The 18,659-nt window shown below is 44.0% G+C and overlaps 2 protein-coding genes across 2 annotated transcripts in view; one reads left to right on the top strand and one right to left on the bottom strand.

Moving 5' to 3' along the window:
* Positions 1–18,659, bottom strand: part of DIAPH3 (diaphanous related formin 3) — a 502,197-nt gene that overhangs the window by 360,605 nt on the left and 122,933 nt on the right. The window contains exons 16-17 of the mRNA XM_054013650.1: positions 10,665–11,003; positions 9,428–9,542 (exon numbers count right to left, since the gene is read on the bottom strand). Of these exons, the coding sequence (XP_053869625.1) occupies positions 9,428–9,542; positions 10,665–11,003 (454 nt within the window). The remainder of the gene's footprint in view (positions 1–9,427; positions 9,543–10,664; positions 11,004–18,659) is intronic.
* On the top strand, positions 12,575–14,476 carry LOC128830310 (60S ribosomal protein L31-like). Its single transcript, XM_054016123.1, has 2 exons — positions 12,575–12,813; positions 14,414–14,476. Exons 1-2 carry the CDS (start codon positions 12,586–12,588, stop codon positions 14,474–14,476), a joined length of 291 nt encoding a protein of 96 aa, XP_053872098.1. The 5' UTR covers positions 12,575–12,585.

Here is an 18,659-nt window from a genome sequence, read left to right as displayed (position 1 = left end):
AGCAAAGATGTTTTAAAATAAATAAATAAATAGATAGATAAATAAATAAATAGAGGTGGGAAATAACAGACCTCAATCCTATTGTCCCTCTGCAAATGTGTACACAGAGTCAAGCCCTTACCTCTCTCTAAAAGTGCAAAGTTTCAAAAAGTTCAATGAATAGAAGATGGTTGGGGGTGGAATAGATCTGGACAAGGAGAAAAAGTTGGGAGATAAATGTGAGAAGGGAGGGACAGGCAGTAGAAACAAAAGTGTTTGAGCAGCATATTGCAGAAGTCTTGAGGTCTTTCTGAGTGTAGCCTTCATTGATTTGAGATATACCATACCATTCTCTCACCAAAAGGGAAAACCTATAATGGCAGCAGGCCATAAAAGAGACCCAGTTTGGGAATCTTTTAATTAAGTTCCTCTACCTGTGAGTAAGACAGGCATGCGTGCAAAATGCAAACACTGCAACAAAGAAATGTAAGGCCTGGTTGCCCAAATGAAACAACATCATGAGAAGTGTTACTTCTCAGGAGGAAGCTGCGTTGAAGAGGATGACAGGAACATGTCTAAACATGCAGGATCTTCAGGTTAGTAAACTTTTTTATTTTATACTTCTTTCTTAATGACTGCCTCTCTTCCTTCTGGACTATTCTTGAATTCTCATATTTGAGCAAAATATATAGTTGTTACTCTATGGTACTATCATTTTAGATGCAGTTGTGATAAAATAAATAGCTGAAATAGGCAGATCCTTCCTTTTACAATTTCACCTTTAAAGTAGTACTGAGTGTCAGTGAATGCAAGGAGTAATACTAAATAAGCAGTATGGTAATAATAATTAAATAACTGTGGAGAAAAAAATAGTCTAAGGCCTAAACTTTGGTCAAGTGAACTGTATGTAGGGTCAGGTGAACTGTATGTGTGGCCTAAAGGAAGAAGAAAAGGGGGGGGGGGGAAGAGAGTAAAAGGAAAAGGGTAAACAAAAATCATAAAAGCAAAACTAACTGTAGACATTATAAAAGTAGAATTAACCTTTGTAACAAATTATGATTAATAAATGTCAGGTTACAAAGCAAAAACCCGCAAAGGGGCAGACTGAAAAACAGAAAAGCTTACTAAGCTATATTCCCTTTTTTGGGGAAAGTATTCCAAATATGGCAATAATGTTGATAAGTATGCATTACTTAATTGTGGTTTTATGCTATATAAGCTATTTAAAAATCTGTAGTCGGGGGAATTGCTAGTTCACTGGTACCCCCCGTGCATGCATAAAAATAAAAAGGCCTAAGGCGATTCTAATCCAAACTCAACGCGTGGTCGTTTTTCCACAACAATCTTGGTGCCGTGACTCGGATCCACAAACTGTCCACTGAACCAAAAGACCGCGAACCATTCCCCTCCAAACCCAGCCGGCACTGAATAGGTGAAAAACCTTTTAAATCTCTATTTGGGTTATCGGTGGAGGACTGCCTGTAGGCCCTGGATCGGGTAAGTAGTAAGCTGAATACAAACCTTTCCTGCCAAACTCGCCTAACAACCTTTTTGGTTTCCCTGAAAGGAGCCACGGGTAAGTGGCGGGGAGTCAGGGTTCCCACAAGGATAGGCCTCGGTTGTAGGCCTTACCTCAGCGTTTATGTGCAAGTGTAAATGACTAAAATGAGTGAGGGTCATAGGAAGACGCCCAGAGCTTTCTGCGAGGCCTTGAGGCTTACAACCAAAAATGTCTCTAAAGCAAGCCCTATGACCCGTGTGAATGGCCTGATAGTGTTCAGGGGAGCTAAAAATAATGGGAAAAAGGGATTGTGGGTTCAAAAAAACGCTATCGAAAACTTAGGGATTAAAAGATTGAATCTCACAGTCGGTAACCTCAAAATAGCTAATCAAAACCCTACAATCAGGTAAACTCCGGGAAAACAGACGGCAGAACAGCCTTCTCAAAGTTAGCATGTGATCTAGTTGCCATTAATGTATAATATCTAACAAACAAGTGCGCAAGGCCACATGTGGAAGACCACAGAGCAGCCCCGCATATGTCCAATGTTGAGACATGACTGAAAAACACGATTGATGTTGCTTATGTTCTTGCCAAATAAGCTACGTCTGTAGGAACATTGTATAAGTTGGGGTAATACAGGAAGTTATCCATTTGCAGACGGCTTGTGGAATAGACATGAGTAACACATTTCAAAGAACACCGCTATAGAAAAAGATAACTGTCTTTTCTTCTTCGAGTGTTTGCTCACGTCCATTCAACTTAGGTGACTCCCAAGCCATACCCCTCGGAGATGGGTAGGAGTTCATGAACATGTAGATTGCAATACAGCTCTGCTGAACCCAGCGTCATCTCTGGCCTGCTGAATGATGGCATAATGGGTCATGAATGTGTGCTCCGAGGACCACGTCACGACTCGACAGATGTCCTGGATCGGGAAGTGTGCCAGGAAGGATGCCGAAGATGCCTGCACTTTTGTTGAGTGGGCTCTGACAATCGGTGGCGGAGGGACTCTCATCCACTCATAACAGGTCCAAATTCAAGAGGTGATCCAGTTAGAAATCCTCTGCGTGGACACTGGGAGACCCTTCATCATATCAGCTGTAAAGAAGAAAAGATGAGTCGACTTATGGAAAGGCTTTATCTGATGTAGGTAGAAAGCCAGGGCCCTTCTTACATCCAAAGCATGAAGGTGCCTCTTTACTAGTCTCATGGGACTTTGGGCAGAAGACCGAAAGAAAGATGTCCTGGCTCCTGTGGAAAATAGAGACCATCTTGGGAAGGAAGGCCAGGTGCGGCCGCAGCTGAACCTTGTCCTTATAAGAAGACCGTGTATGGCGGTTCTGAGGTCAAGGCTCGCAGCCCGGAGACTTGCCTCGCCGATGTCACTGCAATAAGGAAAGCTACCTTCCACAATCGGCGAGGCAGGGGGCATGAGGACAAAGGCTCAAAGGGCAGGACCGTGAGCCTGGACAAAACCAAGTTGAGATTCCACTGAGCGATTTAACTTGTGGGAAAAGTCTCTCAAGATCTCTCAGAAACCAGACCATGTGATGGGAGAACACCGTCTGCCCCTGGATCAGCGGATGAAAGGCGGAAATGGCCGCCAGATGCACTCTGATAGAAGAGTGTGTGTCAGGCCTGGTTCCTCAAATGAAGCAGGTAGTCCAAAATCAATTGGATCGAAGAATGCGAAGGGTAGATGCCCCGTTCAGCCGCCTAGCCGGAGATCCTTCTCCACTTTGCCAGGTAAGTCTGTCTAGTCGAGGGTTTTCTACTCTCAAGAAAGAACTTCTGGACCCCTTCCGAACAGGCCCGTTCCTCAGGGTTCAGCCATCCATGTGATGAGGTGGAAGGACGCAAGGTTGGGGAGCAAGAGTCGACCGTGATCTTGTGACAGCAGGCCCGGTCAGTTCAGCAGGGTCCACGGATGGATTGCCGCCAGCCTCAATAGCATCCCAAACCAATGTTGGCACGGCAACGCTGGGGAAATCATGATAACCTGAGCTTTGTCTCTCTTGATTTTCACTAGGACCTTGCTGATGAGCGTAACTGGAGGGATCGCATACATCAAGCTTCCTGCCCAGGGCAGGAGGAAGGCATCAGAGAGGGAGCCCTTGCCCAGACTCTGTCTGGAGCAATACCTGTGGCACCTCCTGTTCTGCCTGGTGACGAACAAATCCACTTGGGGAGTTCCCCACCTCTGGAAGGTCGTGCCGGCTACCTCCGGGTGAAGCACCCACTCATGGTAAGAGGAGAAGTCCCTGCTTAGGTGATCGGCAAGCACGTTCTTGGCACCGAGGAGGTGACACACTTCTAGGTGGAGTCTGTGGTCAATGCAGAAGTCTCAGAGACGGAGTGCCTCTTGGCAGAGGGCCGAGGATCACGCTCCCCTTGCCTGTTGATATAGAACATCGAGGCTGTGTTGTCCTTCAAGACTCCGACCACACTGCCCGACAGGTGAGGTAGGAAGACCGCATACACCCTGCAGACAACCCTGAGCTCTTTGATGTTTACGGTGTAGCGTCATTTCCTCTGGGGACCATGGGGACCACATACCCTGGGTCTGGAAATTGCCGAGGTGCACCTGCCAGCCAAGGTCCAAGACATCCGAAACCAACTCGACTGAGTGAGGAGTACCGTCAAAGGGTACTTCTTCCAGGACTTTCACAGGGTTGGTCCACCATCGCAGCGAGGTAAGTATAGTCGTGGGAATGGTAACAAACTTTTCCAGGTGGTCCCTGGACTGGGAATAGATGGCGCCAGCCATTGCTGCAAGGGTCACATCTGGAGCCTGGTGCAACACATGTGCACGCTGCCATGTGACCTAGGAGGCGCAGGCAAACTCTGGCCATGGTCAAGGGAAATGCCGAGACTTCTGTGATGAGGTTTACCAATGCCTTGAATCTCTCCAGTGGCAGGAATGCCCTGGCGCAGGTCGAGTCGAACACTGCTCCGATGAACTCTATCCCCTGGTTAAGGTAAAACTACCTTAGATAAAAAAGTTTGAATTTGTCCTTAAGGATATCTTGTCTCTGAAGACTAGAGTATAAGGAGGTTACGGCATTAAGGCTTATACTTCGCTGACTCTTTTTGCACGTAATAGCCAACAGAAAGGGTGTCTTCTGGCAGAGGAGAGACGAGCAAGTTGCTCTTGGCTCAAATAAAGGACCCTTACCTGGGAAAGTCCCAATGATGGGGGAAAAGCAAAGACTTCCTCTGACGTGACAAGTCTCTGAACCTCCCTGGAGCATGAGAGGTCCAATTCACTCATCACGAAGGGGTCGGAGGAGAGAGACTTCGTATTTCTACCATCATTGGCAGCAACTCCGATCACACTGGAACTGACTGATCCTGAAATTTCAACTTTGATGGTACCGATGAAAAGGTTGTTACCAGAACAAGGTCTGATACTGAAGCAGCCTCACTTTATGGGCTTTAGAGTCCTGGCTCTGAGACTTAGTATGTCCTAAGAGGTTGACAGAGTAGGTTTGCTTGAGTTATGTGGAGTTGTGTCAGACAATTTCGTAGCCAACTACGAAGAGGAACTGCTCTTATATTTGTGTGATTGTTTTCTGCCTTCCTGATGAGAGACTGATGGGGTCTGTGGTTACAGGCTCCCCTGTAGCAGAGTTGGACGTCATGGCAGATATGCATTCCATGACGTACAGGAAGGGTGCCCTGGCCAAGGTCCGACTGTGGCTTCTTGGCCTTTTCTATGAGGTATTTTCTAAGCCTACGTTCCCATGACTAATGGATACAGCCAGAGAAGGAGCAGCAAATATTGCACTTAGCTGTGACGTGTGCTTCCCCAGGACAGTACAAGCAGTGCAGATAGTCACTGCTGACCAAAAGGAATGGGGGCAGGAGACAACTCTTGAAGCCCAGAGTTCTGGGCACAGTCCAATACCCATAAGAGGGTATGGGAGGGAGAGGGAAGGGTTGCCCCAGAGATGAGGAATCAAACTACAAAAACTTTTCTATAGTTTTTATATCTTCTACGAGTAACTACATAGAAAAAGCACTAATGCAATGTTTAATACGTACAGCATGAAAAATTGAAGGAGAGCTCAGGACACTGGAGGTTCTGACCCAAGCAATATGGCAGTATGAAGGAACTGGAGAGGTTGTTAACCAACCCCACCCTTCATCTCCTCAGCTCAAAGTATGAGGAAAGCAAGCGCACATGCACATGTCTTTCAAAGTTCTCTTACTCCAGGCGCATAGAGCACATGACTACCCAACAGTGGAATACAGACAGGAGCCAGCTTTTAAAGAACAGGCTTTTTTTTTTTTTTTTTTTCAAAATCTGATTTTTTTTTTCCAACTCTGATCTGTTGACAAGCAGCCTTGCATACATTGTTCTTATGTTTGTTGCAGTGGCATGCCTTTTGAGAATAATGTAACTAATCATATACAAATCAGAGACTTCAAAATGCTGCCAATCAGACAGTGCTTTGCTAAAAAAGCAATAGTGCATAGGTAGCTGGAGAAGTGAGTTATTTAAACATGAATGCATGTTTGTTTGGGTTTTTTTGGCTCAGACCATTTTGCCACATGCTTATCATTTTAGCACCAACAAATCTAGAAGGGATGGGGTAAATGTGAAGTGTAAGAAAAATGAAAAAAAACAAAAACAGAAGTTTACAGTAAAATAAACTGTCATTACCTTCCATTTTATTACCAGAACTTTCACTGGTTAGTAAGCGTGCAGCTGAAATTACTAAAAATTTTCAGTAAACTTACTGGCTCATTCAAATTCCTTCCTACCAAATTAACAAACAACAAGGACTCATCCATTAATGCACCCATCACTCTAAAGATGAAATTCAAACTTCTTGTCCATACTCTGAAGGACATAAAGGGGCAATGTTGCTCAATAAGTGCTCTAGTTTACTATGGTGTCCCCAGCACTTACTCAGTTTTGTCAATGCAACGAGTCATGACATTACCTTCATCTGCCACTCCCATGCTACTCCCTATGTCAGGGATACCCTCCATATACCTAATTCTAAAGCCACCAGACTCACTTCATTCAAGTATCTCGTAGAAACTCACTTCAGGCATAGAATCTACAATAAATGAACTAACACAAAAAACTTCTTTACAAAGAAAAATAAAATCAGTCACCCCATGAAGTTAATACAGCCATGTTCAATCTCACCCCGTTCTTCTTCTCATCTTCACCATCACATCTACATTTTAGACTGCAAGTCTCTCAGGGTATCTGTTCTGCAAAAGCCTGTAAAATGCATCGCTGGATGCAATCCTAATAAATTATAACTTATCAATCACCCTGAAATAAAGCAACCGAGGGTCCTGTGGCACCTTTAAGACTAACAGAAGTACTGGGAGCATAAGCTTTCGTGGGTAAGAACCTCACTTCTTCAGATGCAAGCCTTGCATCTGAAGAAGTGAGTTTCTTACCCACGAAAGCTTATGCTCCCAATACTTCTGTTAGTCTTAAAGGTGCCACAGGACCCTCGGTTGCTTTTCACAGATTCAGACTAACACAGCTACCCCGCCGATACCTGAAATAAAGGTAATTCTTGCCATGTAACATAACAAAGGGATCAGATTCTGTTAATCTACTGTTCTTCTTAATACCACATCAAAATCTGAAACCATGCCACTAGCACCTAAGAAATAAAAAGAATCATCACAATCATTATTCTGATGGTAGGTTCATACATAGTTAACTAGGTACAGAAACAATTAGATCTGTATCAGTATAGAATGTCATAGTGTTTTCCTCAACAGGCATCTCCTTAAGAGCATACTTCAATATATCTGTGATAGAAATATGCCCTATCACTGAAAGTGAAAACTTCGGAGAATTTCTGCCAAGGGCAGTCCTAATGCTTTAGATGCCATCAAATCTATTGGTCTGTCTCCTCGGGGACAAGGGAAACAGCTCACACTTTAGACTCTCAGATGTCATGGGGACATGAAAATATTAATTTTCCTGTTCAGGAAAGTAGCAACATAACCACAGGCTCTGAAGGGGAAATCCTTGGTTGTAACATACTCAAAAAGCAAATGTAGAGAAAGAGAAGAAAACCAGGAGCAGGCTAAATGAAACTACTTTAGAGAGAGGACTGCCCTCTGATTACCTCTGGGATAGCTGACCTTTCCACAGGCCTTAAAAAATTGGGTTAGGGACAGACTGAGGAAGAGCAGGACTTCATATGTAGGAAGGAGGGAACCTCATGAAAAAAACATTACCAAGAACTGTTTCCCAGAAAGCCTGGGTCAATTATACTCATATGTTTAATTGCTGCAATATTTGTTCAATGTGGGCTTGTCTGTATCCTTGGTGCATCAATAAACCATGTATATTTGCAAGCTAAACACCATAACTTCTGGACTCTACATTGAGACTCACTAGTTTGACAATAGCTAATCTTCTTATGTTGTATGAACAGATATTCTTAAATAGGACGGAACAAAAGTCTGAAAATACCAGGAAGCATTTTGGTGTTTTTCACAGAAATTTTTGTTCTAACTCACACATTACATACTGCTTTCAAAATGATGGGATAGAATATTACTTTAATAAAAATGAAGTGTGACTCTAAAACTTACCATTTTTCAGACTGCATATTTTTATGTGCTCTCATGTAAAATATGGAAAGTCAAAGTGTTTGATATATATCAGGGGTCAGCAACCTACGGCACGCGAGCCGATTTTGAGTGGCACGCTGCCTGCCCAGTGAGAGGAGGAGAAGGGGCGGAGGGGCCGGAAAGCGCCACGCTGGGGGAAGAAGCGGGGGAGGAGGGAAGCTTGGCTGCCGCAGGAGGGAAGCTTCTGCCTCCTGCCCCGGCGGGGGGGGGTCCCGGCCCCCCGCCCCACTCAGCATCCCCCCCGCCCACCGCTCTCCCCTGCGGGGGCAGGAGGCAGAAGCTTGGTCCTGCAGCAGCCAAGCTTCCCTCTTCCCCCGCTTCTTCCCACAGCTTGGTGCATTCCAGCCCCTCCTCCTTCTCCTCCCCCTCCCCTTCCCTCTCCCTGCTGGCAATAGCCCTTGGGAGGGGGAGCGGAGCAGAGCCAAGTGGCAGCGTGCTCGCTGCTACGCAGAAGAGGCAGAGAGAGGTAGGGACGGAGCCTGGGGGAAGGGGGTGGAACAGGGCATATCCCGCCCAGCCCCTTGCCGTGAGCCGCTCAGGGCAGGGGGCTGGGAGCACCCCCACGAGCCGAGCACCCCAGCCTTCTGCTCTACACCCCCCCACACACCCCCAGCCCTCTATCCTGAATCCCCCCACACCCAGCCTTCTGCCCTGCACCTCCACACACACCCAGCTCTCTGCCCTGTACCCCCACACACCCCCAGCTCTCTGCCCTGTACCCCCACACACCCCCAGCTCTCTGCCCTTACCCCTGAATTCTCCCAAACCCCCGGCCTTCTGCCCTGAACACTCCGCACTGCCTCTGCCCTGACCTCTGAACCCCCCCACACACACCCAGCTTTCTGCCATGCACCCTCTGCCCTGACCTCTGAACCCCTCCCCCCACCCAGGTCTGGGATCCCAGCTGCCAGCCCCTTGCCAGCCGGCGCCCCGGCCACAGACCCTGCTCAGCCCGCTGCAGGCGTAGGTGAACAGAACCCCAGGCTGGAAGCGGGCTGAGCAGGCTGGTGGCCTAAGATCAGCATTTTAATTTAATTTTAAATGACGCTTCTTAAACATTTTGAAAACCTTGTTTACTTTACATACAACAATAGTTTAGTTATATATTATAGACTTAGAGAGAGACACCTTCTAAAAAACGTTAACATGTATTACCGGCACGCGAAACCTTAAATTAAAGTGAATAAATGAAGACTCGGCACACCACTTCTGAAAGGTTGCCTACCTCTGAGATATATAATATTCTTTAAAATTAGTAGGCTGGGATTACAAATGATATGTTTGATTAGAAAATACAGCTTTAAAAGTCAACAAATTACTTACCTTTCTTTTGACAACAAAATGTAAGTTCCAGTTTGCAAAGCAAATCAGCATTCTCATACTTGTCTTCATCTGCTATTACCCAGAAACAGTTTTCAGTCATTTCATGTGGCCTAATCTGCAAATCAAAGAGATATCAAAGCTTCCTTGTAAATATGTAGCATAACCCTCCTTAAAATTCTACTTTGCTCTAAGGTATACACAAGACGTAACAACCGTGAAGAAACTGGTTGCTGAGACCACTGTCGACCATGCTAAACAACACGGTCTCATTGTTTTCTTGTACTCCCATCTATCTGTATCCATCTGTTCTTCTGTTGTCCCTTGTTTTGTACTTAAATTGTAACCTCTTTGAGGCAGGAATTGTCTTTTTGCTGCATTTGTACAATGCCTAGCATAATGAAGTTCTGGTCCACAACTAGAACTCCTAAGTGGTACGATAATACAAAATAATAACTGGACACTTGAAAGGCTGCATGTTCATAGAGTATTCAGAGTATTTCAATCACTGTTTTCACAATTACAAACATTTCTAATTTTGAAAATACAGTAAAATATATTAATGTACTAAAAATATTGTTTAAAATAAATTAGATTCTAGTGTTTAGAAGATGTCAATACAAACAACAAGATCTTTAACACAAACTGAGTTTTAAACAACTTTTGCTTAGAATTGTTAGAATAATTCTGACTTATGTTGAAGCGCTCATGACAAATGTCTATAGACAAAAAGATTTTAATATAAAATATTTTATCAGTACTACCTTATTAGTTAAGGGTCTAAATGTGCCCTGAATAGAAATATAGCAAATTTGACAGTGTAGATTTAAGACATTATCAGTTTTAAGGGAGACCTTCTCTGAACACAACTGATTCAAACACGATTATAATACAGTATTTTTTTAGCTATATTTTTCCTATGGATAACTCTTTACGCTGAGTTTTTTGGTCCAAACATTTGTATTACTATAAAGAATAATAAATGTTTTTTTAAAAAATTGATTATTTTTAAAGACAAGTGAGAAGATGGAAATACTGATAGAAGCAGAAACCCCTAGACGGAGGAAAGAGGAAAGAGTGGGTAGGAAAGAAAAAGTAAAGCCATAATAGGAGATTGATACACGTTATATTTTCATTGAACTGACATTCATTCTACACAGCTTACCCATCTGACAATGCCAAATTACTGTAATTTCTACGTTAAATTTGGCACCAGAAATTTTCCACATTTAAGTTTTACCTTTGACCAATTGAGCCTTTTCATGGTGATCTCAGGTTTGAATTCTTTTTTAGGCTTCAATCCAAAGGGCAATGTACGTGGAGGCGGAGACCACTGTACTCCAGGAAAGCCTGGCGGCGGCGGAGGTGGTGATGCACCAAAAGATGGAGGCATTCCTGAGCCATTCATAAAGGGCAGTGGCGGAGGTGGTGGCGGAGGCGGCACTGCTCCATTAAAAGGTGCTGGTGGGGGAGGTGGTAGTAACTGTTCAGGTGCTGAAGCAGCTAATGGAGGAATAGATGTGCCTCCTTGTATTGATGGTAAAAAATGAACATCTGATCCATGTGGTATGAAGCCATACTGGGGAGAAAACAAAAAATTTTATTCAGACTCATTTTCTTAAACTGAGTGCCATAAGGTTCATATTTACAGAATAAATGAAAAAGTAATACTTTCAGTGACAGACTCCTTCTCCATGAAACAATGAAATATGAATTTTATTGAAACTGACATGGTCTCTTCACATCCATATCTTTCATAATAAGAGTTCTTTGTCTTACAAATATAATTTAGACTCAGAAGCAGACACAAAAACATACTTAGAGATACTGTATTCAACACCTTGTTTCATTGGACATGATAGAATTGCTAAGACAGACACGGTGGGTAAAGTAATTTCTGCTGGTGAGAGGCAAGCTTTTGTGCTTACACAGAGCTCTTTTTCAGAATATTTCTAAGAGTAATTTTTCTTGCTCCTGAATGGATTTTTATCTAAGACAGCCAGAGTTTGGAGCAAACCAAAATCAAGATGGTCAGATCCTCAAGCTGCTATTACAGCTGAAAAAGAACTATTCCAACAATCAAGGATCCAGAACCAGTGGCATCACTTGGGACTAACTCGGTCGAGTGATTATTATAAACTACCTGAACAAAAGAACTTGGGGAAAATAAATCTGTTTTCCTAGATAAAAGCCATTCACATTGTGACGGGTTGGATCACAGAGCTCCCCTTGCAACTGTCACCGGATGTGCTGAGACTACCTCTGAACCAGTTTTCCCTGTCAGCTTGGGACTTCAGCACCCTGCCTTGTTGAGCCAGACACACTAGCCTGCTGCAAACACAGACCCAGACCTGAACCATATCCCCAAAGCTGCAGACTTAACTGAAAACAGCTTAAGAAGTGCTCCTGTCTCTAGCACCCAGATACCCAGTTCCCAATGGGATCCTAACCCCAAATAAATCTGTTTTACTCTGTATAAAGCTTATACAGGGTAAACTCAAATTGTCTGCCCTCTATAACACTGATAGAGAGATATGCACAGCTGTTTGCTCCCCCAGCCATTAATTACTTACTCTGGGTCAATTAATAAGCAAAAGTGATTCAGGGGGAGGGATAGCTCACTGGTTTGAGCATTGGCCTGCTAAACCCAGGGTTGAGAGTTCAATCCTTGAGGGGGCCACTTAGGAATCTGGGGCAAAAAATCAGTACTTGATCCTGCTAGTGAAGGCAGGGGGCTGGACTCAATGACCTTTCAAGGTCCCTTCCAGTTCTAGGAGATAGGATATCTCCATTAATTTAAATTTTAAATTTAATTTATTTTATTAAGTATAACAAGTAGGATTTAAGTCAGGGGTAGGCAACCTGTGGCACGCGAGCTGATTTTCAGTGGCACTCACGCTGCCTGGGTCCTGGCCACCAGTCCGGGGGGCTCTGCATTTTAAATTTAATTTTTAATGAAGCTTCTTAAACTTTTTTAAAACCTTATTTACTTTACATACAACAATAGTTTAGTTATATATTATAGAAAGAGACCTTCTAAAAACGTTAAAATGTATTACTGGCATGCAAAACCTTAAATTAGAGTGAATAAATGAAGACTCGGCACACCACTTCTGAAAGATTGCCGACCCCTGATTTAAGTGGTTCCAAGCCCGGGCAGGATGGCTCCAGCAAAGAAAGGTGGAGAAAAGAAGAAGGGGAGATCTGCCATCAATGAGGTGGTGACTAGGGAATATACCATCAACATTCACAAACGGATCCATGGAGTGGGATTCAAGAAACGCGCCCCCCGTGCTCTCAAGGAGATCCGTAAATTTGCAATGAAGGAGATGGGTACTCCTGATGTACGCATTGACACCAGATTGAATAAAGCAGACAGAACAAAGGAAGTTACCAAGCAAAATAAAATAAAACACTCAAGTCTAAGCCTAATACAGTAGGAAACTGAAGACAGATAAAATCTCACCCACAGAGATGTTCCAATAAGCTTCTTTCACTGCTTTCTAGTCTGGGCAATTCTTTCCCCTGGTACAGTCCTTGTTCCAGCTCAGGTGGTAGCTAGGCGATTTCTCATGACTGGAAGCCCCTTTGTTCTGTTCCACCCCCTTATATAGCTTTGGCACACGGCAGGTATCTTGTCTCTCTGGGTCCCCACCCATCCTTCTAAATGGAAAAGCCCCAGGTTTTAGATGGATTCCAATACCAGGTGACATGGTCACATGTCCTGTGAGACGCCAAGCCTTCATTCTTCCTAGCCTGACTCACAGGAAGGCTTGCAAGTAAACAGAGCCATTTACAACCAATTGTCCAAGTTGATGGGAGCCATCAAGATTCCAAACCACCATTAATTGCCCACACTTTGCATAATTACAATAGGACATTGGAATTATATTTCATATTTCTAGTTTCAGATACATGAATGATACATTTATACAAATAGGATGACCACACTCAGTAGATAAGCTTTGTAATGATACTTTACAAAAGACATTTTGTATGAAGCATATTCCAGTTACATTATATCCACACATTAGCGTATTTTCATAAAATCATATGGAGACCAATGTCACACACATTCTTAGAACAAAGTTTTGATTCTGCAAATGAAATGGTAAGTTTCTAGCTTTAACAGTTGTGAAGACAACATCACTTCGTATTTGGAAGGTTAAATCAATACTGTGATGTCCTAAGCATGCATGATCTATAGCAGAGAGAAAATTGATCAGAGAATATTTGGTGAGGGTGGGCTTCAGATTTATTAGGCACATACCAACCAGCAGCTGATATGAAAGAAGAAGCCCCAGAACAGGATCCATAAAGTAAAAGTGAAACAGACATGGAAGACAACTCACAAAAAACTACACTTGAATCTGCTATTGAAAATTTTAAAAAAGAGTGATGGCAGGAATAGAAAGGTGGTGTACCAAAAGCAAAGTATACGGTGCCTGTTCAAGTAGCATTTGGCAATTATGAGTTTTACTGTTATTTGTAACATAAGTTATTCAATTAATACACCTCTACCCCGATATAACGCGACCCAATATAACACAAATTTGGATACAACGCGGTAAAGCAGTGTTCCGGGGGGAATGGGGGCGGGGGGGCGCTGCGCACTCCGGTGGATCAAAGCAAGTTCGATATAACGCAATTTCACCTATAACGCGGTAAGATTTTTTGGCTCCCAAGGACAGCATTATATGAGGGTAGAGGTGTACTTCTTAATTGTGAAACAGCTCTCTATGTCCAGGGCACCTAGAGCATATGGAGACATGCCTTTTTTAACGTTTGTATACATCTAAAATAAAACACTACATTTTCTGCTGTTTTGACAAATTAGTTGTAAGTTGTTTTAAACATATTTAATAAAGAGTTGATTAACAATATTATAAAGATCACAAATATACTTTTAGCTACTGGTTCTTATTTATATTACTGACCGGAAGAATGGAGTGTTCCTGCAATACTCTATTTGTTGTTTGTTTCTTTTAGAAATGTCTAAAGAACAAGATGAAAGTGATAATGAAATGGGTGAAAGTGATCACGAAATTATAGAGCAAGCGAAAAAGGAAGGAAAGTGTAGATCCTCTACTTATTAGGGAAGTGGAACTAATAACTAATAACATCAAGATGGCTGAGGTATTTCATGTCTAGTTTGCTTCAGTCTTCTGTAAAACGGTGATCAGATATTCCACACAATTAATATTAACAACAAAGAGTAAGAAACATAGGGAAATAATAGGTTAAAGAATATTTAGAGAAGTTAAACATATACAAGTCAACAGACCCTAATGAAATTCATCCTAGGATACTTAAGGAACAAGCTGAAGCAATCTCAGAACCGATAGCGATTATCTTTTGGAACTCATGAAGCATATGTGCAGCCTCAAAGGACTGGAGAAGGACAAACATAGCACCTATCATTAAAAAGGGGAACAAAGAGGAACCAGGAAATTATATAACAGCCAGCCTAACTTCTGGAAAGCTATGGGGGGCTGGGAGGAATCAATTTTTAAGCACCAACAGGATAATAGGATTATGAGGAACAGCCAACATGGATTTGTCAAAAAAAAAAAAAATCATGCCAAACCAAACTAATTTCCTACTTTGACAGGGTTACTGGCCTAGTGGAGGGGCGGGGTAGGGGAGGAGAGAAAAGGAAAAAATGGTTACTCGCCCTGTACAGTAACTGTGGTTCTTCAATACATGTGTCCCCCTATGGGTGCTCCACTTTAAATGCACTAGCAACCCCTGCACTTTTTATCAGATTTCTCTCATAACAGTGTCCATTTAGCCAACACATGCATGTTAGTCAGTCTCATGCCCTGTGCCATTGTTATATAACACTGTGCAGGGGAACCTCCCTCACGTCCTTCTCTATGGTGAAGCTCTATGACAGAGAACTCTGAAGCAGAGAGAAAGGAGGGTGGGTAGTGGAGTACCCATAGAGAGAGACATCTCAAAGAATCACATAGTGAGTAGCCATTTCTTCTTCGAGTAGCGTCGCTACAGGTGCTTCACTCTGGGTTCCTACCAAACAGTATCCTCTAAGATGGGGTGACTTCAGAGTCGAGTCCAGTACAGAGCAGAATACAGCCAAGCCGAACACAGTACCAGAGCCTGAGTCATGAGATATCGCATAGTATTTGATAAATGTATGTATGTATAACTGTCCAAATAGCAGCTTTACAGATTTTGATAATCTGCGCATTCTTGAGAAAGGCCTTAAAGGCGGTGATGGATCTTGTAGAATGAGTGTGTATATCCAAAGGTGGTTGAAGTTGGAAGACTGGTAACAGGAGTTAATGTAGCCTGATATCCACTTGAAAACCTTCCAGTTAGAGATTGTTGACCCTTTTGAACTATCTGCTAACAAGACTAAACTTGTGGGTCTTTCTGAAGGGCTTTGTCCTGTGCAGATAAAAGACCAGGCCTCTCCTAACGTCCTGGGTGTGCAGCAGTGCCTCCTGGAGATTTAGATGCAGTTTGGGATAGAAAACAGGCAGGTGAATGGGCTGACTGAAATGGAACTGTGAAGAAATCTTACGTAAAAATTTGGGGTGGGGTCGCAGAAGACTGAAGTGGAGAATGCCATCAGGGCCCTGTAGTGGGGTGGACACCCGCTCCTGCCCTGAAGGCCTTAAAACAGCCCTGGGGGAAGGTTGTGGCTGGGAGCTGCTAAGCTGGGCTGATTGGGAAGTGGCTCAGCTGGAGCCACGTCCCACTCAGGCCTCAGCTGGCCCTATATATAAAGGCTGTGAGACAGAGTACCTGAGTGGAGCAGGGCTGGGGACAGGCTGAGGAGCTGGGGAGCTCCAACCTGGAAAGCCCCAGGCTGCGGCTTAGTAGGAGGCCAAGGGGTACTGGGAGTTGCAGTGGGCAGCCCAGGGATAGGCCAAGGCAGCAGGTCCAAACCCAACCTTGCCCGTGATGAGTGGCCTATACTGCAGTCTGCCTCAGGGAGCGGGAGCTAGTTGGTGACTGGCAGTGGCCTTATTCTGAGGCGTGGTAGGGATAGTGGGTGGGGGTTCCCTGGGGAGGGGAGACCCTAGTACTGAGGGGTGTACTGCCAGGGGGCAGCACCCAGAGAAAGGGGCACCAGGGTCCAGGGAGGGACACAGCGGCCAGAGGACAGGTGGATCACCGGCCTGCAGAGGGCGCTCCGGAGCTGGAATGAGCTAATTCCCAAAAGTCACCAGCAGGAGGCGCCGCAGGGGTGAGTCCGCTTCTCGACAGCCCCTGTTTCTCCAGCCCGTCACGCCAACATGATGGCTATCAGGAATGCTGTCTTCAGTGACAAATGGAACAGTGAGCAGATAGCCAGAGGTTCAAAGCATGCTCTTGTGAGGCATTTAAGGACCAGATTGAGGTCCTATATGGGAGTAGGACACTGGACCGGCAGATAGAGATTTCCCAGCCCTCTGAGAAAAAAGAAGAACAGGAGTACTTGTGGCACCTTAGAGACTAACAAATTTATTAGAGCATAAGCTTTCGTGGACTACAGCCCACTTCTTCGGATGCATATAGAATGGAACATATATTGAGGAGATATATATACACACATACAGAGAGCATAAACAGGTGGGAGTTGTCTTACCAACTCTGAGAGGCCAATTAATTAAGAGAAAAAAAAAACTTTTGAAGTGATAATCAAGCTAGTGGGCTGTAGTCCACGAAAGCTTATGCTCTAATAAATTTGTTAGTCTCTAAGGTGCCACAAGTACTCCTGTTCTTTTTGCGGATACAGACTAACACGGCTGTTACTCTGAAACCAGCCCTCTGAGGAATCTCACTGTAGTCAAGTGAGCAAAGACAAAATAACCCTCTATTGGTGGGTGGAAGCCATGCTGGCTGCCAGTTGGACCTCTATGGAGCACATCAATAGACCTGAGGTTTTGAGACTTAAGGCATATTTCAATATACCCAGAAATGATGCAGTCACTGGAGGAATCTGTCTGTGGTCACACCAGTTTACAAACTGAGAATACATGTAGGGAGTAGATTGTTTCTTGCTGTGTAATAACAGCCTGCTCAGAAGAAGTAAAAAGGGTATGTCCTCATCCCTAGAGCCATGGACAAACTGTGCTTTGAAACGAAGTACTGTGAGATTGGGATGAAGAATATGCCTGGTCTCCTGGGAGACAAGATGAGACGCAGAGTGAAGAGTAATCGGACAGCAAATAGCCAGTTGCATCAGGTAAGGAAACCACATTTGTCTAAGCCAGGTCAGAGCTATGACAACGACTCTGGCTTTCTTTATTTTGAACATAACTTTGGCTATTAAGAGAATTGACAAAAATGCGTAGAGTAGGAAAAAGCTTCCCCTAGGGATTGGTGACCCTATTCGCCCCTCAAGCAGAAGTGAGTGCATTTCTTGCTTGACTCTGTGGCAAACAAGTCTGTGGAGTGCCCACTGATGGAATAGGTAAATATTCTGGGGTCTATTTCCCTCTTATGGTCTTGAAAGAATTATCTGCTGAGTGCATACATGGTCACATTCTGAGAAACTGGGAGATAGGCTTAATGTGATGATGATCTGGGTGCATATGCACTAATGCCAAAGCTTGACAGCCTTGGTGCAGAGAGAGAGGGGGAATCTCATTCCACCTTGGGAATTGACGTAAAACTTGCATGATATATTGTCTGCCATGATCTTTATGTGTTTGCCCCGATTAGTGGTATGAACCAGAGAGCGGTGTATCTGACCACTTTGAGCTCCAAGATGTTTATGTGTAGCATTGCCTCTTGTGACATCCACTTCCACTGTATAAGCACCCCCCCATCCTAGCAAAGAGGCATCCGTGCTTATGACGACATTTGGGGAAGGACATGCAAAGGGGATTCCTGTGCACATGCTGTGATGGTCTTTCCATCAGTCTAGGGATTGTTTTATGGAGGTACATATGGAAAGAAGCATATTTAAACCATGTCTGGTTGGTGAACTGACAGTTCTGAGTCACCTTGAAGGCGGCACACTCAAAGCCAGACATGGTATGTAACAAACTTCCAGGAAGTGACCTCTCAACAACCAGTTGTTCAGGTAAGGGAATATTAAGACACCTTTCCTGCAGAGCTGTACTGGTGCTACGGACATGACCTTCAAAAAGACTCTCAGGGAAGATGACAGGCCAAAGGGAAGCACTCAGTATTGAAAGCGGTCCTGGCCACAATGAAAGACAGGAATCGTTTGTGGGAAGGTTGATAGTGCTGTGGAAATGCACATCTTGAAGGTCAAGGG

Source organism: Malaclemys terrapin, chromosome 1, assembly GCF_027887155.1.
Source record: "Malaclemys terrapin pileata isolate rMalTer1 chromosome 1, rMalTer1.hap1, whole genome shotgun sequence".
NCBI classification, from domain to species: Eukaryota; Metazoa; Chordata; order Testudines; family Emydidae; genus Malaclemys; species Malaclemys terrapin.
The sequence above is the reverse complement of the archived record's forward strand: the minus strand, read 5'-3'. Positions and strand labels throughout refer to the sequence as shown.